Consider the following 23,366-nt stretch of genomic DNA (forward strand, 5'->3'; position numbering starts at 1 on the left):
TTGTGTAGAAAACAAGGCCTGACGCTATGAGGTGCTGCTTGTTCCTAAGTTTTGTTGAAAATGATAACTGCAGACACTCAGCGTCACAATACCGAGCACCCTCTGCGTGGGGATCTGCAGAGCCGCCGGTGGTGTAAGAGCAGCGTGTGTTTGGTATCGCAGTGCCGATACAGGTCCGTCCCACGCAACTGCGCAAAAAGCAAACTTCAGAGTGGAGTGCGCAAGCGGGGGTGCTGCCCAAGGGGGGCCTTGTTTTCTCTGCAGCTGGAATGCAATGTTCCGCTTTGGACATTTTGATAAGGATGCAAGCGAACTGGAGCGCATGCACAGTGGTCTAGATACTGCCAGGGCTGGCGGGAGAGGTTCTGGGCAGCCTGGAGCAGGGGTGGGTCAAACGTGTGAGAGGTTCCTGCGATGGAGGGAAGGACCTGTGGGCCCACAGCCGCAGGGCAAAGCTTGTGGGTTACTGCACAGGGAGATCGATGACGGCCAGAGCCGAGTAGTGGGCTCAGGCTGGGAGAGGTTCCTCACTGCAGCCGTGGTGCACACTGAGCACATCTAGAAAGGTTTCTCAGAGGAGAGCTCGATGGAGGTGCCTTCCGCACTCCTCAGGGTGAGCTGGAGGCCGGGTTCGCTCCCCTCGGGGGCAGCGGGGCTGGAGCAGGGGCCGGGGCAGGAGCTGGGCCGGCAGGAGCGTGGCGGGCGGTGGCACCGCGGCCCGCCTGTGCCCCCCGCACCCCGCCTGGGCCCCGTCACGGCTCCGGTGGTGAATTTTAAAACTTCACCCGAACGGACCCATTCGTTCAGCCGCTGGGGACGTTTCCCAAAGGCTCGGGGGTGGGGGGGGAAGGTGGTCGCCAGGCGCGGGGGCGCGCGGCGCTGACTCAGGCCCGGCCGCGGGCGGCGCCTTTAAATGCGTCGGGCTCGGCCCCTCCGCCTCAGGTGGCCGCCGCCGCTGCCTCCGCGCCCGCCTCCTCCGCCGCCGCCGCGCACCGCGCTTGCGCTGCCGCCGGCACCGCGCTCCCCGCCGCAGAGCTTTGTCTGGGCCCGAGCGGGCGGCGGGGCCCGAGCGGGTGGCGAAGCCCGGGCGTGCGGCCGGACCCTGGGGGTGACCCCGGCCCCGCGGGCAGCGAACGGTCGGGGGGCGCCGGCGGCCCTTAAGGTGGACTCGCGCTTAAGGTGGACCGCTCCCCGATAGGCGGACGGGGCGTTAAGGTGGATCGCGCTTAAGGTGGACTCTCCGCCAAGCCGCGCCTGCGAGGCGGGGAGGGCCGGGGCTCGGCATGGGGAGCCCCGCCTGAAGCGGCGGCCGGAGGAGCCGCGCCGGTCCGTCCTGAGGAGGAGATGGGGAAGGCCCGCTGCTGAGGAGCCAACTTCTCGCCGGCCTCTAACAATGACCAGCTCCCGGCCGTTCTGCAGGAAGAGGCAGCCCATGGACGAGGGCGAGGTGGGGGAGAGGAGCCCGGCGCTGAGCTGCGGGGGGGCCGGCAGAGAGACGCTCCCCCCCGCCAGCGGGTCTCCGGGTCCTGCCTGCTCTCGGGGGTGGGGGGGAGCGCGGTGGGGAGGGGGTTCTCCGTTGCGTTTGGATTGGGAGAGGTTTAATTTTCTTTAAAGGCAGCTCCTTCATCACCGCCATCCTCCTCCTCCTCCTCGTCCCTTTGCAGCTCTGAAGCCGTCCCGGCCGCAGTCTCCCCGCCGGCTCCGGGGACCCCCCGGCGCAGCGCCATGGAGACGGTGGGAAAGTTTGAGTTCAGCAGGAAGGACCTGATCGGGCACGGAGCCTTCGCCGTCGTCTTCAAAGGCAGGCACAAAGAGGTGAAAAATCTCTTATTTTTCTTTTTTCCTCCTTTTTACTTATTGACTGTTTTGGGCCGAGCTCGGCACCGCGTCCCGGTCACCCCGTCCCCGCTGGGCTGCGGTGGCTATTCTTAGCCTGGGCATCAGCCCCGGGCTCTGGGGAGACTCTGGTGGTGGATATATTTTTATTATTATATAGATGTTATTATTTATTCTTGTCATCTTTAGAGCTTCTTTGGGAGGCAGGCATGTGTCCCGGCAGGACCCGGGCAGGTGGCTTCACCTTGGGGTGGGCAGAGCGGGGCTGGAGCCCGGCAGCCTGCTGTGGAGGGGTCCCCGGAGATGTCCTGCTTGCCAAAAGTGGCCCTTACCTCGAAAACGAGCAAAAAATAAATCCCCACACGCTATGAAGTGTGTAGAAGGCTTTTGCTTTGTTTTTTTTTTTTTTTTTTAAAAACGTGTGTGTCTGAAGTTTTGTCCTTCTCCACTTAATTTTTCCAAGAGCAGGGGAAATCGCTTACTGGTACATAAAAGGAAACCAATCCGGCAGTGGATTTTCCATCATTACGGCCTGGGATAAGCCATGGCTCCCACAGGGCTTTTATTTCTAGCGATTAAATAAGAGGATAATCATTGTACAAAGTAGTAACAAAAACCCGAACCTTGGGGTTTTCTCCTTGGGCTGACAAGCATAATTCGGGAAAGGGCAAGTCTGAACAAGTGAGGGAAAGACGTTAGGATACAGTGAGAGGCCTTTACTGGTGCTGCAAAACACTTCTTTCAGTAGAATTTATAATCTGTTAAGAGACTACTTGTCTTAATGTAAATTAATGGTGGAATTTACATTTATCTTTGAATTACATATGCACTCTTTCAGAAACCTGAGCTGGAAGTAGCTGTGAAATGCATTAACAAGAAGAACCTTGCAAAATCTCAAACTCTGCTGGGCAAGGAAATAAAAATACTTAAGGTAAAGGTAGATTGGCTTGTTTTCTTCAGTCTTTGTTTATATGCCTTTTGTTGCTCCTGGCTTATGTTTTTTGTTTTACTTTTTCTAGGAATTGAAACATGAAAACATCGTTGCCTTGTATGACTTCCAGGTAAATACATTTAATTATGGCAAAGCATTCAGGATTTGGGAGAGGTTGGAGTTGTGGAATTTCATTTTTTGACAGATGTTTTGTAATCAAATGTATATTCTGGGATAAAAAATATTCTCTAGAAAGTCAGGGAAGGTAAACAAACATGGCTGAGCATTAATTGTTGTCTGGACCGCAGAACTCTTACACAGTTGGGAGCTGAGGTGGGAGCTCCTGCTCCCAGGATGTTGTGCAGTGAAATGCAGTGTGTGGTGAATGTGTCTGTGTTGGAAGCTCACAAGTTCTTAAAATGTTAGAAATAAAATTACAGCAGTTGTTCTTGGCATGCCTACCTTTTATTTTCTTTCTCTGGTCTGGATACACTCCCTAAGAAAATTTTGTAGGCAATGTAAAAATAGTGTGAGCATGACTTTGTAGCATATGATTGTCTGCAGTTCCAGAGGATTTTCATTTGCATTTTTCTGTTGTCCTTGTGGCAATCACTAAGTGTTAAAAACTGCAGCAGACATTTTTAGATTATTGTGGTTTCCCGCAGTTGCTTTTTCCTTCAGACTCAGCTCTGAAGATCTAATCTAAGGGGCTAAAACCGATCTACTCTGCAACCCGAGTTATCCAATGACTTTCCCCCCCCTCCCCCCATGAATTTTGAGTTAAAAGAATCCTGCTGGGTCACAGGGGACATTCTTTGTCATTCTTTGACATTCATGACGCTTTTTTAAAAAATCACCGCAGGATCTAAAAGCCTAAAATGGAACCTTTCTGTTTCAGGGTGGAGGGGCTGGCGTGCGGTACGTCAGTGCCGCCTGTGCCACCCCAAGGTCTGGTATTTGTGCTGACCGCTGGCTGCGGCGGACCCCCGGGTGGCCCTGGGGGGCTTATCTGGAGCTGCCTGCCCTGTCCCCGGTATCACGTGTCCCGCAGGCCGCCGTGTTTGTTGACATTTCTCCCGCTCCCGTGGATTGGCTCCGGTGGCCTCCACGTCACCCCAAACACGAGTCCCCGCCGGTCGGTGGGGCCGCTCTGCAGTGCCTTCTGGGTGCTGTAGTCTGCCCGCGGCACCCCGGCCCCGCCGCCCCCCGGGCCGTGTCCCCCTCTGCCCCAGCAGGGGGTTATGGCGAGGTGCTGCAGGGGGCCAGGTCCCTCAAAGTGCTTGGTGCCTGGCGTTGTTTTGGTGAGAGGTGCGCGTGGGGGATTTCAGGCTGCTCGGGGACAGGGACAAGGCTGCTGGGAATAAAATTGCTTCTCGGTGATGTCCTTTGTGTAAGAGCCCGGCTGAGTGTGGCTCCGGAACCACCCTTTAGTGCTTTTATTGCTGGCCTTGCGGAGCGGTGACCACCTTCGGCCCGGTGCGTGCTGCAGAGAGAACAGCTCCAGAGCGGGGGAAGCTTCCTCGGGCACGGGCTGCTTGGGACATTAGATCTTGTGTTTTTTCATTCCCCTCTGTACCTTCTAAGTTTACTTAACTTTTCAGTTGAGGGAGAGAGTGGCTGCTCCTGCACTTCCTCAGCAGTTTGCATTTCTATGAAGCATTAGGTTGCTGGATTTGCTTGCTGCAGATCTTTCAAAACCTTTGTTCATGTTCTGTTCCTTGCCCTGCTTCAAATAACTGCCACATAGGAAGCAGCTCAAAGCCATTTCCTGCAAAAGGAGCGATTTCATCACTGTTACAACTGCAGCAATGCATTTTTCTTTTTATGTGAGGGTAAATGAGATTTAGTTAAATTCTGTGTGTAGCAGTGTAGGCTGATGAGGTATTAGCAAGAAGCTGTGTAAGATACCACAAGACAGGAACTTGAGAATGGTCCTGGGCTCATGGCATTCCCAGGTGTATGTTTAGTTACCAGCTTTGTCAGAGAGTCCTTGTATGACCTGGGTAATTTGATTTCTTGGACAAAATGAGATGACTTAGCTGGCATTGGATGTTATATAGTGCTGCTAGGGTGTGGAGTCTCCCGTGGTGTGAGGTGATCGGTCATCAGACAGTCTGATGGGGTCCACCCACATAGGTGTCGTGTGTAACGTGTCTGACTGTTTGGCCTTGCTCTGTCTGCTTAGGAGCTGCATGAGAGTAAATTATCTGCAGAGGTAAAAGTGCAGCTCTGTGGAAGGCTGGCTTCTGCCCACCTTTCCTTACTTTCTGGAAAAGACTACTTATTGCTCACCTTGTTCCTCTGATACAAGATTGGTTACTTCATTCATGGTGGCATATATATTTACCCTCAAAAATGTCATAGTTGCAGTTAATTGAGCCCTTACTTTTAGGCTTTCTAAAACTGAAGAGGTTTATTCTTGTATTACAACATCATAGAGCAAAAATGGAAAAATATTTCCTGTGAATCCTAATGTTGCCCTGTAGCTTTGTCTGTCATTGTGTTTTGTGTCGTCCCTGTCAAGAGTAACTTTAACTTTTACTCATGTGTTCCTTACACATAAGGAAATGGTTGCCAAAACCACAGTGGCTATAAGCAAGTGATTACACCTAATGATGCTTTCATTTGCATTTTCCTGGTTAAAACCTAATGCTAACCAGGCCTCATAGAACTCAAGGTTTTTGATGTAATGCCAGATTTGCCCCAGACAGACAATTGCAGTGCTGATATTTAATACGGACAGTAGCTCTCACCCAGGCACGCTTATTTTATTCTTCAAATCCAGGAAAATTGCTGTGTTCCTTCTCATTTCATAGATCTTTGTGGTACTAGTTCATAAATAACAACAAGATAAGAAGCTTCCTAAGAATAAATGATACTAGTGAATGTTTAATGCATAGAAGTGCAGTGTCTGGACTTTTATAGATCCCCTCACTGGAGTTCTAAGAGCAGCATCGTTACATGAGAATGGCTCACAAAATGAAATATGCATATTCCCATTATTATGTGGTCACTTATTAATGAGAGGTGCTGTGAATAGTCCAGGAGCCTAATGCAGAAACCCCTGCTCAGAAAGAGGATAAATCATATTGTATTGCATTTCTAAAAGTACTACCTATTTAGTGTCTGTATGGAGTTGTGGTGCAGCTCTTTCCCAGGCACAGGAGATGTTTGATGTAAAGTAAAAACTGTATTCCACCATACGTGGAGTGCATTAATTGCTACTGAGCAATCCCTGACGACTCAGCTGGCTTGCGGAGGGGCTGGAGTTGGGTCTCCAGACTGCAGCAGTGGATGGGAGTACAGCAGTCTGGAGGGACATCTGGATACCAGAAGTCTTTTTACTCTGAAGACAGCCAAATGAGCTCTTGTTCCTTAAGGTGGAAACTAGTGACAACAAGGATATAAATGATAGTTTCCACCGGATGAGGACTTGGCCTGGAAATGAGGTTTCTTGGAAAACAGATTTCCAAAACTCTGAGGATCAGCTCAACTCTTCTCATGTGTTGACACTGAAAGCTTAGTGGCATGTGGTCTGGTGTGTGGGACTTGGTTTGGTTTCTTTTGTGACCCAGGACACTGAATCTGAGTCTGTGATTAGAGATCACTTGATTAGCTAAGGGGATTCAATGGTAGGAAGGTAACTCTTGAACTTAACGGATCCTGGGAGCACTGTGTGCTAGACAGCTCCTTCCAGACTAGTAAGCACAGATTCTTATATGTAACTCGGATCTCTGGGGCAATGGGATGTCCGGGGTATGTTTTCTTCCCTGTGCTGTGCCAGCTGCCCCAGGAAGGTTGGTTGAATACATGTCAGCTGAAGATCTTGTATGTGGCTGTGTTGGTGCTAGGGCAGAAAATCTGCTATTCCTGGACATAAATCATGCTTTGGATATTAGAAAGCATTTTCCTGCATGAAAGGATTACTTTACTGGCATGTTTTCCCTAGTTGTGTTCTTGATCTGAGTTTGCTTCTCAAAGCAGCCTAGCTATGACTGTACTTGTGGGTATTGGGTGGTTTTGTTTTTTTTTCTAATTTTTGCACAGGTGGGATGGACTGGCTGTAGAAACATAGCTGCTAACATCATGCAGAGCACTGTGCTGCTAAGTTTCTGGTTTGGCGTAGGTTACCCGAGGGTCTGCTTTCCATAGTTTTGTGTCAAGTTGGCTTATTGTACTCACCAGCTCGGGATGAGCTGAGGTTAATGCTTAACTGACTCGTGCAGTACCGACTCACCAAAAATATTTCTGCTGGGGTGACTGTATCACCTGGAGCTACTGGAGACAAAGAACACAAGAGTCCTTGCAGTGCAGTTTTTCTTGTGCACATGGATTAGGGCATGGGTGGCAGAACAAACACTTCTCAGTTTAATGATCAGTCACCCTGGTCTAGAGAGCCAAGTAATAACAGGCTGGTCTGTTGTTGCTGTATAGAAAATCCTTGTGATCAATAGGACTGTGGCTGTTGGGCTGAGATGTTTTGTTGTGTGTCTGCACCATCACCCTTTTCCAACACGGAGCCTTCAGCTGCTAGTCTGCATCTTGTGTACGTGCCTCCTGCTGCCCCCCGGGACCCGCGAGCCCCGCGTGCGGCAGTGTCCTTTGGTGTGCCCTCCAGCACCGCTCGCTTCTGCTGCAGCGCTCTGCTGACGAGCGCGATGTCGGATGAATCAGTGTTGCTGCAGTGTCACCTCCTTGCCTCGCCACCTCTCATGCCACCTAATGCAGGATCTTCTGTTCCTTGGGCACTGCTGTTTGGGTGCCCCATCCTGGGAGACAGGGCTCCACTGTGACACTTGGAATGACTAAGGAGGCACTCTGTGTCTGGGAGATCACACTCCTGAGGTCAGGCTGCCTGCCTGGTTAAATCCTGTTTTAATTCCATCCCTGAGCGAGGCTGGCACGTTGCCTGGTGAGTGGGTGTAAAGTGCAGGCTTCTCTGAACTGCCAAGCAATCCTCTTTCTGTTTGTACTGCGGACAAGAGTGGGGTATCTGCTGTCCTGCTCCATCAGCATCCTCGCATCTGTTGAAGGGAATCATTCTGTTACTGAAGATTGGATCTGTCTTAATTTAGAGCTAGGAGGGGAAAAGGACAACAATCCAGCCACCCTCTCCCAGTAGTTTTGTAGGATGAGGCTTGAGAGTTTAGTGGACAAAAATGGCTGTGTTTATGGAGAGTAGAGAATTTTATAGTCTTGAACTTCTATTTAATGTTGGCTTCACTGGCTGAGTACCCCACTGTGCAGGTCACAGAAACATCTAGCAAATGTTGACCACTAAATATAGACTTCAGAGGAGTCATGGACTTTTTATAGAGGGAGTGGTCTTGTTGCATTTCTGAAATTATGATCACTGTTTTACTCATCCTGTGTGTAAAGCAAATACCTGTGTTTCTCTCACATGATTAAGGTGTCATGGAAGAGCCAGTGACGTGGAAGTTAATAGCCTCTAAAGCTCCTGTGGAAGGTAGCATTACTCAGGCTATAATGACAGATTAAGGAATGTTTCCCGGGAGTAATCGGAAACTGGTAGGCTGTTGTGTTCGCAGTTTGACAGCAAAGCTCTGGTAACGGCTGAGGTGCTATTTGTGCTGCTTTTCTTGAAGTTCCACCAGTGTTTCCATTATGAAAATTTCTACTGTTTTAATCTTTGTGATGAGTGAATGCATTTGGTTGGAGTGAGCAAAGCAAGGAGGTGGAGATTTGGAAGATGGTGGGAAGAGGTTTTTAATCAGTAGCTGGGTGGGACTGAATTCAGATGGAGAACTGTTGTTGGAATTTCTTCCAAATATTTATAGGTCCAAACCAAAGCCCAATTAAAAAAACTAATTTTGTGGCTGGGCTGGGCTTGACCCTAAACTGTGAAACTGTAGTAAACCTGTGTTTCAAAAGCTCATCTTAATGCTCAAGCGTGTGTAGAGAATTGAGGGTACCGTTCTTTCATGTGTCTTCCTTTTTCCTCTCCCTTTCCTGCACCCCCCACCTTCCCACCTGTTGATACCAACTGAAAAGCTTTTGCACAACAGGCAGACTAGCAAACAGCAGGCATGGGGTTGGTGTTGGTGGCAGGAATCTGAGCTGGGTGGCCCTGGTTTGCTTTGAGGAAACTGCTAGAGAAGCTCTGGTCCTCTGAAATGGATGTGTGCCTTCCACGAGGCAGACTGCCTTCATCACGGCGCACGCGGAGGGGTACAGTGGAAAGTAGGAAGCTAAGCACAGGGGTGGTCAGCAGAGGTGGTGGACTTTGATCTGCATAGTTAAGGAGATGGTTTCGGTTTTGTTTTCAAAATAAGTACGTACTTTTTTGCTTGTTTTCTGTTGGTTGGGGTTTTTTTTGGGTTGATGTTTTGTATTTGGTTGGGGTTTTTTTGCTGTTACGCATGTTCATGTAGTAATAGTAAATGGCAAACTTGATGGAAAGTGAGGATGTGGTCCTCCAAGGCAGTGTTTCTCGGGTACAGACCTAAACCTAATTTGCTTAAGTGAAGCCGTCTTAACTGTCTTCAGATGTTATGGTTCCTCTCTGAGAAATTTAATAATAAATGACAGAATTCAGGGAAGAGACCTGCCAACAGATAGCTTTAGAACCTCTTTTGTGCTTGGTGTATAGCAAAGGGGTGCTTTGACTGTGTGATGTCTCCTGCTTTATGATGTGCAGGCCTTAAATACCACCATAAACACAGAAATGCTCTCAAAATGCAAAGTGAGGATCTCAAAGCTGCATTTGTTTATTAAGCAAGGTTGTTTCAAGGGGGACTGCTAGAAATGAATCAAAATTCTGCATCGCTGGCTGCTTAGAGCAATAATGTTCTGTCTGGCTGCAGGAGCACCTGGCTTGTCTCCTAGCATCAGAATAACAGGAGGAATTAGGTCAGCTGAGCTGTCATAGTAGAGATCAACCAGAAAGTGTGGTTCCAGTGGGGGGAATGAAAGATGCAGAATTTTAAGTCATTAGAGATCCTGTTTAGCAAAGTGTCTTGCATCTCCAGAAGGGAAGGGCTCCCAGCTGGCTCGGTACGTGCTGGTGTCCCAGAGTGAGAGAGCTGCTGGCGTGATGGGAAACCTCAGGGACCACAGAGGAGAGTGAGGTGGGTCAGGCAGGGCTGAGACGCAGCCCCGGCGGGCTGGTGGATGGCTTTGGAGCGCAGGCTCCATGTTTGCTGTGCCTGTGTGCTGCTGCATGGCACTGTGCACACAGTGGGGCAGCTGGGCTACTTTCTCTCCGGAGGCTTCTTCATTTGCATTTGACCGATATTTTTTTTGTTTAGTTGGCAATTATAGCCAGCATGTTAAGTATGATAAAACATATTCAGTTCTCTTTGTTTTCTGAATACTACAGATTCAAGCCCATGTTAGTCTGGCTTCCAGTAATTGGATTTTTTTCCCTCTTAAAACCATTTTTATTTGAAAGAAAACCCATGTTTTTTTTTTCTTTAAACTCCTTGTTATAACACCTTTGTGCTGTGTGTTGTTTTCTTAAATCTAGTAAATGAAGTATGAAATAAATGGATGTAAAAGAGAAGACTTGCAAAGACGGATCATGCAGCTGCCATAGAAAACTCTGTGGAGGTTGGGCCTCTAATTTCCAGAGTTGCTTAAAAAAAAAAAAATCTCCTGCAGGGTATCAGATTGTGTTTGGGATGTATTGTTAATAAAGCAAGCTGTTCCCAACATTAGTAGTAGAACTACATTAATTGGTTCTAAAATCAAACTTCTGGACTGAGTTACGTTGCTTGTATTTGCACATATCTCAGTGAGTGTGTGATTAAAACTGAAACTCTTGTAGCCTGCCTTATTGTCTGCCTCAACCCACAGCACTCCCCCCACTACTCCTGCTCTTTGGGCAGGCTCATAAAATCAACTTTATGGTATGCAAGGATTTCATTCCAGTACATGTGACTGAGCTTAAGGTAATGGGGAATTCAACCTTAAACGTTCATTTTATAATATGACTGGTACAGAAAGGAGATGAGGAATAAATACAGAAAAGCAAATCAGATCTTCAGTGTTTTATCATTGTTTTTAGAATTCTGAAGTTTCTTCTCTTGATAGCATTAACATAATTTATTGCCATTTGCAAAAAGGAGCTTGCTTTTGTCTAAAGAAGTAAATGGGTCTTATTCTGCCTGTTGGCAGAGGGGTAGCAGCTACTTTAAATTCCATGTTTGAAACTCCAAACTTTTCAGGATTCTGCTGCTTTTATCTTCTGCAGTCTCTTACGCTTGCTGGGCTGCCACAGCTGCTGCATACAGATATGACCTGTGCTGGATGCTCTCGGGCAGTAATGCCTCCCTAAGAGCTGGCTGGCTGGGGGCATGAGCTTGTGTAGGTGGCGCAGCATTACCCCCAGATGAACATGACTGCTGTAAGAAGTGATTGCTTTTCAGTATCCCAGCAGCATGAGTCTTCAATTTGCTCTAATGCGTGTTTTTGGTCTTGCCTTGAAGCTCTGTGACTTGTGGAATCTGCCACTTTGTCTCTATGCTCTTATTATGACATTAATCCTATATATTGGTTTCTGTGGTTAGACTCAGATGCAGCTCTCGGCTTTGACTTGCTGTAGCGTGCTGCTCTGCAGAGGCCAGTTTGCCTCCAAAGGAGAGTCATGTTTTCCTCTTTGAGCTCTCTGCAAGCGCTGTAGCCATCAGTCATCCAGCGAGTGTGTTGAATCTCAGGGCTTTGATGGAGGCTGCAGTGAACTTGTGTGAAGCCAACAGCAGAGTGCCTGGTCAGCAGGGCTGTGACAGGCACTGCAGCCTGCTACTGCCTGGGAGTAGAGGTGGAGAGAAGAGACTGGGACTGGTTTGAAGGAGCCTGGAGAAAGCTCATGTCCAGTGGAAGAGATGGTGAAGTTTCTTCAGGTTGCCTGAAGATCAGGTGGTCTTACCAGCTCTTCTACCATTTGTCTCTGGTGGTATTAGCTGCCTGGCAAACAGCAGCTCCACAGTCGTGATGTGGTCTTGTTTGGTTTTTAATGTCACACAGTCAGACTTTATGACTGTTACCAGAGGGATGGGAAGTACTTTCCTTCCCTTTCTGAAGCCCATGTAGAACCAGAGGATAACTTCCTGCTGTTTCTCATCTGCTCTGAAGTACAACCTGTCCTGAAACAACTCATGTGTTTTATAAGCAGAGAGTACCGTAGTGCCTGGAATAGGGTAACACCCGTCCTTGGCATAATTTTCTTCTGGTCCTAAAGAAATCTACCCGCTGCAAGGCTGGCCATAAGACACTTCTGGGCTGCATAATCTACTTCTGTGTCTGCCTGCCTTCTGCTTGCCCTGTGACTCCGCTGGTGCTCTGCTTTCTACGAGCAAGATGACAGGTCTGTAGGAAGCAGAATGCAGTCAAGAGCCAGTGCAGAAGGCTGTGGGCATCTCTGGGTCTTGCTGCTTATGCTTATTCCCTGGGATCTACACAAAGAAATTAGGAGCTCTCATTCTTTTAGGAAGTCAAAGATCTGCTGACAGTGACAATAACACTTTCCAATCACCAGCAGCAGGTTTTATTGCTGAACCTGGATGTGCCAAAACAGGCGAAGATATGGATGATGGTATGTGTTGCTTGCATATCATCTCCTGGACTGTACTTAAGTGTGACTGTTACCGTAGCCCAAGATTTCTCACTTCCAGTGTAGTCCATACACAAGAGGAAAGTGGTTGCTGGTTGCTTATAATGTGCTAACGCTCTTGGTGCAAGACCTCTCAGACTGCACAACTTGAATCCTGAAAGTCTGTCCTAAAATGTGGGTTTTTTTTCTGGCTGTGAAGCTGTGTCTGGATTTGAGGAACATTTTGTGGTATTGTATGTCTGTGCAGAGAGAAGATTATATTGCAGTGAATGAGTACTTTCCTCTTCTTTCATCCTTTTCTTCCTTCATCTGAGTTAATTGTTGTCTCCTGAATTGGAAACCTGCTTGAAATGTTCTGAGTTCCTTACTGGTAAGGTTCAGGAGTGAAGAGAACAACCAAGGCCAGACAACAGAGAAACACAATAGGCTCTGGGACATGTTTTTCTTTCTGTGTGAGGTCAAAAGGCATGTGAATATCTTCTAGCTATTTGCTTTAGATCTGTTTTCCAAAGGGTGAGCTTTAGTAGGTGCTCCCACAATTCAGACTGATGTAACTATTGTCTTTTATCTCGCTTCCGTTCAAATAGTTGCATCAAGAGATAATCCTTGCATAGCATGACGGTTTTCCTTTCCCTCTTGCCTGCTCCAGCCAAGCTGTGAGCCAGAGTGAAATAATACCAAGAGATTTTACTGTTGGGAAAGTATCTTCCCTCTCAAGAATTGTGGGTTCTGTTTCCTGAGCCCCGCCAGCTTGGGAGCCCCTGCCTTAGCTAGAAGCTTTCTAGGTGCCACTGGCCTAGGAACTTGTTTATGTAAAGCAGAATTGTGTTCATTACAGCCTGTGTTTGTGACTCCAGTGCTGCTGTCAGAAGAGCAGTGACTAGAGACCATAGGCCAAAAGGGCACAGACTCCATGAGATCCTGCTGGCAGAACAGGAGGATGTGGTGTGCTGTGGTTCTGCTGCAGCAAGTGGGGAAAGTAACATTAAAAAAAAAAACAGAACAGAGCGGAAAAGCTTAGCTTTCGGTTGGTGTCAAGTTTATCTTTTACTGTCAGACTCTCAGCTTTATTTTATGCTTCTGTTGTGTTGGTACAATTGATGAGTCCTAGCCCCATTTACAGAGATCTGTGTGCAGCATTTATCTTTGCTGGGCAGCTGCTCCGGGTGCTGTTTGAGAGGCAGTGTTGAGCAGCACATGGTAGATATCTTCTGAGAGGTACAAAATGAACCTTGGCTATCAAAGGGAGGCCAACAAAAAGGCAGTGGTACACTGTTCTTCAGGAGAGTAAAAAACCCAGGTTTTAGGACGAGAGTTCATACAGCTCCTCTCCTGCAGGCAGCAGGAGCCTTGTCAGCCATGTGGTGCTCAGCACATGGGCATAACAGTGGGGCTGGGTTCATCTTTGAAGTATTCCTCCCGCATCCTCCAGTCTTCCTAGAAATGAGGATTTGTGTGAGTGGAAGCCATTCTTTGCTGGTTTTACTCCATTATCTATTATAACGCTGGTCCCACAGAGATTGATGAGAACACTGCACTGCTGAGAGAGTTTTGGAGTATTGTATAATTAAGCTTCAACTTTTTTCCCTTCCTAAATGTCTTTCTAAACTTAGTGGGAGGCTAGGCACTGGGGTAGAGTGCAGAGGAGGATTTCTCTGAGGAAGTTTCCTCTTGCAGACTTTTTAAGCTGTGGTAGGAGGATGACTAACTGTGGGTACACCCAGACATTTCCCTTTGGACACACCTAAACACACACTTTCCAAGAAGAGGATCATGCCACCTTCCAGTATGGGTGGAGGGAAAATTTAAAGGGAGACAGGACTGCTGGGTCTTGGTGTCTATAATGCCATCCCATCTAGTGTCCTAGTGAGGAATTTTAACACAGCACTGGGGTGATCTGTACTGTACTGCTAAATGAAATGTCTTCATTTCTTTGTCCTCTGTCAGCAGATGTGTGTTATTTGTAGACAGCAGAGGCTATTGCCTATTTTTACACTCAATTAAATTGTAACTTCATCACTGGGGCCTCTGATTCAAGAACTACGAGTCAGGCAGTGATCCAGACTGATTAATTCTCAGCTTAATGTCTTTGGCAGAGGCCTTTTGGTGCTGTTGTGGAGTATGGTCAGGGTACTGCTGCACTTTGTGATGAGAGGAAAAGTTAGAGGGTTGCCTCTATGTTGCTCCCTTTGTTAAGCTTTCTTAGTGACAGGATTATCCTTGGCTGCGTGGACTGGCACATGTGAGTGAGGGGTCCAGAGTAAATTATCTGTAGCTCCTCTTGGATATAAGCCTCTGCAGAAGCACAACAAACTGTAATATTATTCTTGTTACTGATGTGGAAATGAGTGGGTTGGGCATTCTGTTTCTTTTCAGAGAAACCAATAGCCTTCAAAATTTGGCTTGCAGTATTTTTTCCTTGTTAATGAACAAATGATAAATACTGTGGAAGGATAAAAATGGAAAAGAAGTAGTTTCTGCTGTTGAATCAGCTTGAGAGAAGTCCATTTGTCCATCTGAGAAACCAGGTCTTTTTAGACAGTTGTATCCCTTGTAACCACAGTAAGCTACTGGCTGAAGGCTTTTTCCAAACAAGAACTTGTTTCTGGGGCCCTTCCTGAAACAAATGTTTAATTTTCTTGGCAAAATCCCTACAAATCTCTTTCGGGTAAGTGGGTCTTGAAATGCTGAAATTGCAAATGTGGAAGTTGTGTCATCCCTGCTACAGGCGTCTGTGATCTGAAAATACACTTGCTAAACGTTCCTCTGCTGGGGTGGGTGTGTGTGCAGAAGGGTGGAGAGTGCTTCCTAGTAAGGCTTGAATGTTCAGAGGTTGCTGTTGCCAGTGAATGGTTGGGGGAGCCACCTACTCTCCTAGAAGCCTTTCAGGCATTGCCCTCTTATCTCTTCACCCCGTATTGGTGGCATAAAACCAACCACCAAGGTCAATTTGTTGCTGGGGAAGTTGAGCAGAGCATCTCCCTTGCCTGTGTAGGTCCTTATTTCACCCTAGTCACTGTACACACTGGCTGCCAAAAATCAATTACTTGCTTTATGATGTTTGCTTGCAAAGTCTTTAAATAACGTACAGTGGAAAAACAACCTAACTGTACAGTGTACATTAGCTATTGGCTAATAACTTATTACAAATAACTTTTGGGCTTAGTTTGTGTAAGGTAAACTTCCTCTTCATTTTCTATATATGTAATAATATATTAAGCTACCCCAGGCCATTCTGTCACTATATATATTAATGCATAGAGTTACTGACTGCAGTGATCACAGCATGCTTAGACAAGAAGTGTCTATCAAAACGTTGCTGTGGCAGTGATGAACTGGGTGCGGGCTGCAAAAACCACTTTGGATACTTCTTCTGTGTGCAGCCCTTGCCCTGTAGTGAGCTCCCTGGCCTGCAGCCCCACAGTCCTTCCCTGAGCGGCTGCACCATGCTTCTGGTGTGTCCCGGCAGCTTCTGGTGTGTCTGCAGCTGGAGTTCCCAGGGGAGTGAGAGGCCTGGGTGTCTTTAATAAACCTTGACCTTACACTGTTCTTGCTAAGGACAGAAGGAGCTGGTGGGCTTTGAATGCTTCTGAAAATTTTCCCCCAGCACTTTGTCATGTGCAGAGCTTGTGATGATGTCTGGGGTTTTCTTCTGGCGCTGCTCCCATGGGCTAGTGCTTCTAACCACAGCCTGGTTTCCCACTGCATCTTAAGCGTGTGTGGAAGTGGGTGACTTAATATGTATTGCTTTTAAATGCAGAGATTGGAAAACAAGGCATGTTTAAAGCAGTACTCTTCATGCAAGGAAATGCAACAAACACTGTTTTGAGCATCACAGAGAATTGTTTTCTGGACAAACAGGGAGACCTTCAAAAGCTCTGCTGGACTTGGCAGTGAGAGCAGCTGTAAGAGCCAGGGATAGCCAGTGCCGAGCTCTGGTGAACACTCAAACCAAGGGAGCCACGTGAGCCGAGGCTGCCCAGTGCCTTGACCCCCCCTTGGGGCAGGGTGGCCGATGCTGCATGCAGCTGTACCTTGAGTCTCTCAAATTGCAGGTAGTTCAGCTTCATCCCCTTCCCTCGTGTCCTCCAACCAGTCTTCCAGCGAGCATCTGGAAACTGAGATTTCACATTGTGAGGTTAAAAGAGGACTGCAAGAGAAACGATGGGAGGTGCTGAGGACTCGAGGCATTGACAAAAGCAGTCACTTCGGTAGAGGCTAGATTGGAGGTAGAGTCCTGTGGGCAGACCAAGATGAAAGGGGCTGAGAGCAGACAGTGGAGACTGCTTGGAAGCTAAAAGGCTGGTAGGGTGGTTGCTGGGGCTTTTTGAAATTGTAGTCAGGCTCAGAAGAGGTCTCAGGCAGGCAGGTGTCTAAACAGCCTGTAAGTAAAGGCATGCTGCCCTGAGGCTGTGGAAATGAAGTCTCTTGCTCTGCTGTTGCTTTCAGAGCTTCTCCACTCACCCAGGTATTTGCTGCCTGCGCTTGTTCAGGACTGGGCCTTGAGTTTAGGAGTGACTTCTAGCATACAGGCTTTCATGTAGTAGATCTGCTTCTGTCTGACTCTTTCAACAAGAGGATTTTGAGTCGTTCACCCTTCTGGGTCTACCCATGCCTGTTTTCATGTTTGTTCTCTGCTAATGGTTTGGTGGCTCTGCTGAGCAAGTGCCACAGCCATGGTGTCAGTGTGGGTGTTGCAGAGCCACTAATGTGGCTCCCTAGTGCTCTGTGTTTGTGGGGCACTTCTCCACAGTATCTTGTGCTTGTAGAATGTATATACCGCCTTGTACATGCCTCCTAAGGCCAGAGAGCCAGTGGAGATCAGCTAAGGATGGGGTAACCTCTCAAGATTGTAACAGGTATCACAGTGCAGCACCTGTAGCAAATTAAGGAAGAAAAGCATTTGGCCTGGATTGTGCTGGTGTTGACCCCCATGGTAATGTAGAAAGCTTTAGCCACCCAATAATAGCACTCTGTTAATGCATGTGTAGAACTTGTTTGTCCACAATTACATTTTTAACCTGAGATCTTTCCTTTTTGCCCTTAAATCAAAAGTGAATCTCTTGGGCACTTTTCAGCAGTGGAGTTGAACTGCAGGTCCCAAAGTTGTGTTGCTCTTATCTCTCTGTTCAGACTAGTGCTGCACATGTGGGCATAGCTGCTATAAAGGGCCAAGTTAAATGTGGAAATGATTAAGGCTCTAAGATAGTAGTGTGCCAGCATCTGCGTTGCATGCCACAGTTAATCCTAAAAGCCAGAAAGGAACATGAAAACCCAAGCCACAGTACAGGAGATATGCTTGGTTAAATATGTGCACACACAGAAAGGAGTAAAATGCTTAAATACCTGGCACTTTCATAGTAAGCAATCCTCCAGGAATTGATCTGTAATGAAGTTTTTTCCCTCTCTTCAGTTTGAATCATATAGAGCCCAGTTTACCAGTTTAAAAAGAAATGCAGCAGCTGTAACGCATGTGAAATGTTTCAATGCATAAATCTTTTATTTTTCCATTTTCTCTTTCCCCAGGAACTGGCAAACTCTGTCTACTTGGTTATGGAGGTGAGTGTGCCTTTTTTTATTATTTTCTCATTTTCTCTCCTCTTTTCGCTCTTCTTTTTTTTTTTCTTTTTGATTTTTTTAAACTCGGTTTAAATATACCACCATGTTATACAAGTAGTGCTTTCTGCTCAGTCTCACCTGTGATGCTTTTGTTTATCTAATGTGCAGTTGCATGCCTTTGAGAACTGGAGCAGTGTGGATGAAGATAGCAGCCAGGGGGATTTTTCATATTGCTGCTGTCAGAAGGTCACGCTGGCACAGGTTTAATCAGTCAGACATTTCAGCTTGAGGGTCAGATGGGTGTTACTGGGCAGTATCTGCTCCAAAGATATATGGAAAGTAAATTTTCTCCACACAGTTTAGCTGCAACGCTATTAAATGTTTTCTTTCCTCTGTAGCCTTCACTCTGAGGTCTTGTTGACTTTTCCTTCATGATATGGAATGTGTGATGTGGGGCATTTCAGTTTTCAGCTGTAGCTGCTCCCAGGCTTTCCCGAACCAGCTTTTCTGGTGGTCTCTCCAGTGGTGACCCTTCTGCTTTGCTCTGGTTTTATCTGTGATGTGCACACACATGGAAGCTAGTTAATGCTGGTGTATCATAATGCAACATAACGTGTAGGGGAAGGTAGGACAGAAGAGGAACCTGCTGGAGTATTGTTTGTTTTCTTGCCAGTTTCTGAATACATACTTTCACATGTGTGATTACTTATGTTTAAATACCATGATAAGCCTACCATCCTAGTGAAGCTAACCATTTTCCTTTTTAACCTTTGTTTCCCTTGCATTAACTGAGCTTTCTCTTCTGTTTGCAGTACTGTAATGGTGGTGACCTGGCAGACTACCTTCACAGTAAGTAGAATAATACAGAGAATATTCTCAATATTTGGAAGAAAACACTGACTGTTTTAGTTCATTAAAGTTCCTGGGGTTTGTGAGCTGATGGTGTATGTATATATTTTTTTTTAACTCCTGCAAAATAAATGGAGTATCACTGCTCTAAGAGGTTCACCCCTGATAATAATTTGAAAACTGAGAATCCATGACAATAAAGCTAGTCTTGCAGTCTTTCCTATGTAGGTCAGTGATAACTGTTGTCAGTAGTTACGTATTTTAGTTACAGTGGCCTTATAGATTAAATGTGTTTTAGCAGTTCTGGAGATGTGGTTTGTCTTTTTCTTGGTCACTGTAAAAAAGCTATTTATAGTGAAGCCTTTCACTTCTGTAGGGTTGGATTAAAATAAGATCCCAAGAGTATATTTCACTTTCTTTGTTTTCCCCTAAGGGTCTCCTCACATCTAGGACAGAACACATTTCTTACGTCATTGAGGGTGACTGTAGAGTAGCCAGTAGTGTTGTGAGCTTGATGAAAATTACTAACTTCAGAGTCTTTTGGAGAATATAGCATGGGTATCTGTGACTGTGGCACCCTGAAGAGCCTTTTGGTGAGACTGTGTCTTTGCCGTCAAGCCAAATGAAACACACTGTCCATGTTATCCAGTTGTATTTCTAGGACTTGGGCTTCAATCTCCTAATCTATTTTTCAGTGGAGCCCTCTGCACAGGTACAGAATTGTGGCTTATGTGACAATCATGTTGCACCTGAGCGCCTAAGTGGTAGGAGGGTAACAAGTTACTTGGCTGCAATCAGAAGGAGCCCTTCTTTTCTGTTGGCCTTATTTTTTTTCTTCAAAGTAGCTTTCTTGCTGTTTTGCATGTTAACTAGAAGATTACTAAATGTGAAAACACAACTATAATCTCATTTCATGTGTGGCTTGGGGTCATGCTTAAACAAAGTTTTTTCATACTGTTCAAATTAAAAGCTAGTCAGCTGGATAATACTTCAGGCTCCTAATTTCAGGTACATAATGCCTGGAAATGGCAAAGATTGAACGATTAAAAGCTAAATTTACATTTACCCTACAGTTACTGTTGCTATTCCTAGAATGATTATTTGGGGCTTGATGCTAGTATGCAGCACTCTATTCATACGGGGTAATGAATTATGTTTGTGGACTTTAATTTTCAGAAAGGATTTAGTATTTGAAGGAAAATGAAGGAATATTTTGCCTTTCATGTGTTTTGTTTGTTTAAAATGCAGGTGACAAGTGACAGGCATTTGTTTTTTAAAATCCAAGTTTAGTGTGCTTTGTTTTAGATAAGTGATGGTGTTTTGCATGTCTTGGGTATTGCTGTGCTTTAAAAGGAGCATCTTTGGTGGTGGAACACTGTTATGAATACCAAGTGAAAATGGTTTTGTATTTGGTACCTTCTTTTTCTTGAATACAAGTGAAATTTTTAATAATTAAATACTTGTAAAGAACAGTCAAGCTTCAGTTTTACTAATGCGTGGGCTTTGAAAGCTAAAGTTTTTGGCTTTCATGCACCCGAAATGAACCTTAATGTTAAAGCACTGGGCTGTGCACTCTTGTTGACTGTGTATGTAAACAAGAACACAGCTTCTGGCCAAATTATTTATAGAAACATGGGTTTATAGAAAATCTTCCTGTTCATTCTGCTGCTTCCATGTGTACATTATTGTCTTTTCTGTTCCACCACCCCACCAAAAAGAAGTGAATTATACTATGCAATTAGCTAGGCTATTAATACAGCTCACTTGTTTATCAAATGAGACTATGCAGGGATAGTTTGAGAAAGTGATGATGAATTGTATTTAAAAAAAAAAAATCAGTTTTATCCCAGTTTGGTTTGTTTGAGTGTTGCCTGGGGTAAAATTTGATCCTTCTTTGCCTGAGTTAATTTGAAATAGTTACCTTTAGCTCTGTTTTTACCCATAAAATATTTTATCTTGACAACTGTAAAGAGCAGCTGTTGTGACTGGGAAATTGGTGCTTACTTTTATTTTAACTCTTAATATCTGTGTGCTGGTTGCCAATAAAGAAAACCCAGCAGGCACAGATTTCCAGAGGGAGTAGTCAGTAAGGGACTGCAGCAAGAAAGTTAGTTATTTCCATCACTGCAGCAGAGATCTGGGTCTTCCAGATCTCAGAGCCTAGATACAAGTGTCAGCTTTTGCATCACATGGCTTTCTCCTTTCCACCACATGCTCCTTTGGGGTATCTCCTCTCCCAGCTTCTGCAGGCTCTTGGAGTGCTTTTGACAATAATGATTTTCTTCCTGAAAGCCCATCTTGGAAAGTTCAGATTTTTTCCAGGGTGTTTTCACTGGTATGCAGGAGGCTTATCTCTGTTGAATGGCTGTTGTGCGACTTCAGTTATTTTAATAATTGGGTGATGGTATTTAATTGCAACATTTACTTTCCCACTGACTAGTCAGACGTTTTTGCTGGTTGTTCCTGTAACACTTATGCAAGCTGCACATGCAAATCCCCTGTTTCTCATTGAACGAGATGCTTGTAAGCTTCCCAATCCATTCTGCCCTCTAATTACAAGCATTAGGCAATATGGTAATTCTGTGTTGAATCCAAGGGCACTCTAGTTCTCCTTGTCTTCATAACTGGAGGACGTGCATGTGTGCACGTTTCAATGCAATATGCGTTTTGGCTGGGTTACTCTGTTGGTCAGACCCATCTGATAAAACCCAAGGTTGTCTGTGTTCTGATAAGCCCAACTTCTATGTTTTTGTTCTGTAACGGTAGAATGCCATTTCCCTTCTGATAGATCTCTGTGGATGTTGCTTTCATTTAAAGCCCACCATAGGGTGTGTCTTGAGAGTGGTGGATTGCCACTGTGTGTGGTAGAGCGGTGGGAAGCGTGACAGAAGCAACCATCCCCTGTACAGGAATTCTGTGGCCTCAGGTACTCAGGAGGTCAGAGCAGGCTGATCTAAAATGTCTTCTTAAATTCTGTGAGTTGACATTGACACAGGCTGTTGTGGATAGTTCATAAGTGTTTATTCATGACCTTTCTTAAAGCTGCTTCTTGGAGAGCACATCTCTGTGGAGAAAACTTCCTATGGGAGCAGGGCAGTTCTTGGTTTGACCACAACACGTGCAAGGAGCTATTATCTTCCTAGTTCATCCCAAGTGGTGTGGGCACCCTTCTGCAAACGAGGTGTAAGGCACTGCTGTTGGTAAGACTAGACCTATCTGGAATAAGTCTTGTACAGAAGACTTCACAGGAGTGTCACTGGCAATGTTCTTCAGGGGTCGAGCTGGGTTAGTTACAAGACAGGCCCCAAATAAATCATCTTGGTCTCTCAGACTTCAGTGTGATTTGGATTAGGCCCATGTTAGAGATACTTATGGCACCTGTGGGTAAGAGGAGAAGTTATTTTTCCTAAATAACTCTTCCAGAATGACGTTGTCATGTAACATCAGCAGGTGTACTCAAACACATCTACCCTTGGATCAGCTGATAAGGGCTGTTTACTATAGTTTACCTGGCAGCCTCTTGGCAGATTGAGTATCTCAGCACAGGCTGACCAGGGCACTTTTTAGGTGGTTTCATCCTTTTCCTACACCTCAAGAGCTACAAGGCACATGGGCTCCACACTGACCTACGATAAATATTTGCTCTGATCTACTGACCTGTGTAGCTGCTGTAGCCAAGGCAGTAAGCCGAGTGCCTCGTCACTGAAGTGGAGCCCATGAAAATAAACACAAGGATATTATTACTTCTCAGTAATGGCAAAGTAAGGCTTGTGAAACAGCATTCTCAGCAAGAATGTTGCTCACCACAGACATCCACAGGGATGCCCAGACTTCAGTGCAGGCTTAGTGTTTTGCCAGCAGTTTTCTGGTGGAGGTGAGAATACCACCTTTTTAGTGCAACTTCCCTATTTGGGAGACAGCAAAGAGAGAGAGTTGGTTTGTTCTCCACACTTTTTTTTTTGATGGCACCTAAACTGAATGAGTCTTCTGTATCTTCTCCCTCCTGTACTTCTAAAAGATCTTTTGCAGACCAATATCCTGAAGTTGCTGAAAGGGTCAGTTGTGCAGTTGTGTTTATGTCTCTGTCCTTCAGTTGGAGATTGCTGCTGTCATGCAGTAGACTGATGGGCTGAGTATCAGAAACAAGGACTCTTGTTTTTCTGTTACAGTGTTAATGGAGGAAGGTAAAAGGATATGCCCCTACAGTCCCCAAGTAACTGACTGTCACTTCTAGGTTACTGCGGGCTGTGTCTCAATTTCACAGTCCCACCTTACTGCACTACTTGGATTTGTAAGATATAATGCTGCTAGAGGATCCAACAGACCTGTGTCTAATTTTGCTGTGCTGCAACATGGTAGCTCCACTATGCCACAGCAGCTGCACTGGGGGAGTCTGTCTGCAAGCTCAAGACACCAGCTTAGATTCTGCATCTGTCAGGGAAACAGTACCTATGCAGGGGTGAGAGCTTTGTACAGACTTCTGTGAAGTAGAAAAGCTTAAATTCTGCAGAAATTAGTAGTTTAGAGGCCCTGTTTTCTTGGGGTGAATGTTTTTTTTGTGATCTTGTTAGCAATGTTGTTGTTTTCAGTATGAAGAGTTAGAATTCACGTTGGGGAGGA

At 46.0% G+C, this 23,366-nt stretch overlaps 1 protein-coding gene across 7 annotated transcripts in view; it reads left to right on the forward strand.

Annotated features, from left to right (window-relative positions):
* Positions 1–334: 334 nt before the first annotated feature.
* Positions 335–23,366, forward strand: part of ULK1 (unc-51 like autophagy activating kinase 1) — an 84,638-nt gene continuing 61,606 nt past the window's right edge. For 3 of the 7 annotated variants that reach the window (XM_074921489.1, XM_074921492.1, XM_074921493.1), the window contains exons 1-6: positions 335–613; positions 1,615–1,815; positions 2,675–2,767; positions 2,856–2,897; positions 17,865–17,897; positions 18,710–18,746. In XM_074921489.1, coding sequence (XP_074777590.1) covers positions 587–613; positions 1,615–1,815; positions 2,675–2,767; positions 2,856–2,897; positions 17,865–17,897; positions 18,710–18,746 — 433 coding nt within the window. In that variant the 5' untranslated portion in view covers positions 335–586. Of the gene's footprint in view, positions 614–1,010; positions 1,448–1,614; positions 1,816–2,674; positions 2,768–2,855; positions 2,898–17,864; positions 17,898–18,709; positions 18,747–23,366 lie in introns of those variants that run through there. The other 4 variants (XM_074921488.1, XM_074921491.1, XM_074921487.1 and 1 more) reach the window with 4 other exon arrangements.

Source organism: Athene noctua, chromosome 17 (genome assembly GCF_965140245.1).
Source record: "Athene noctua chromosome 17, bAthNoc1.hap1.1, whole genome shotgun sequence".
NCBI lineage: Eukaryota > Metazoa > Chordata > Aves > Strigiformes > Strigidae > Athene > Athene noctua.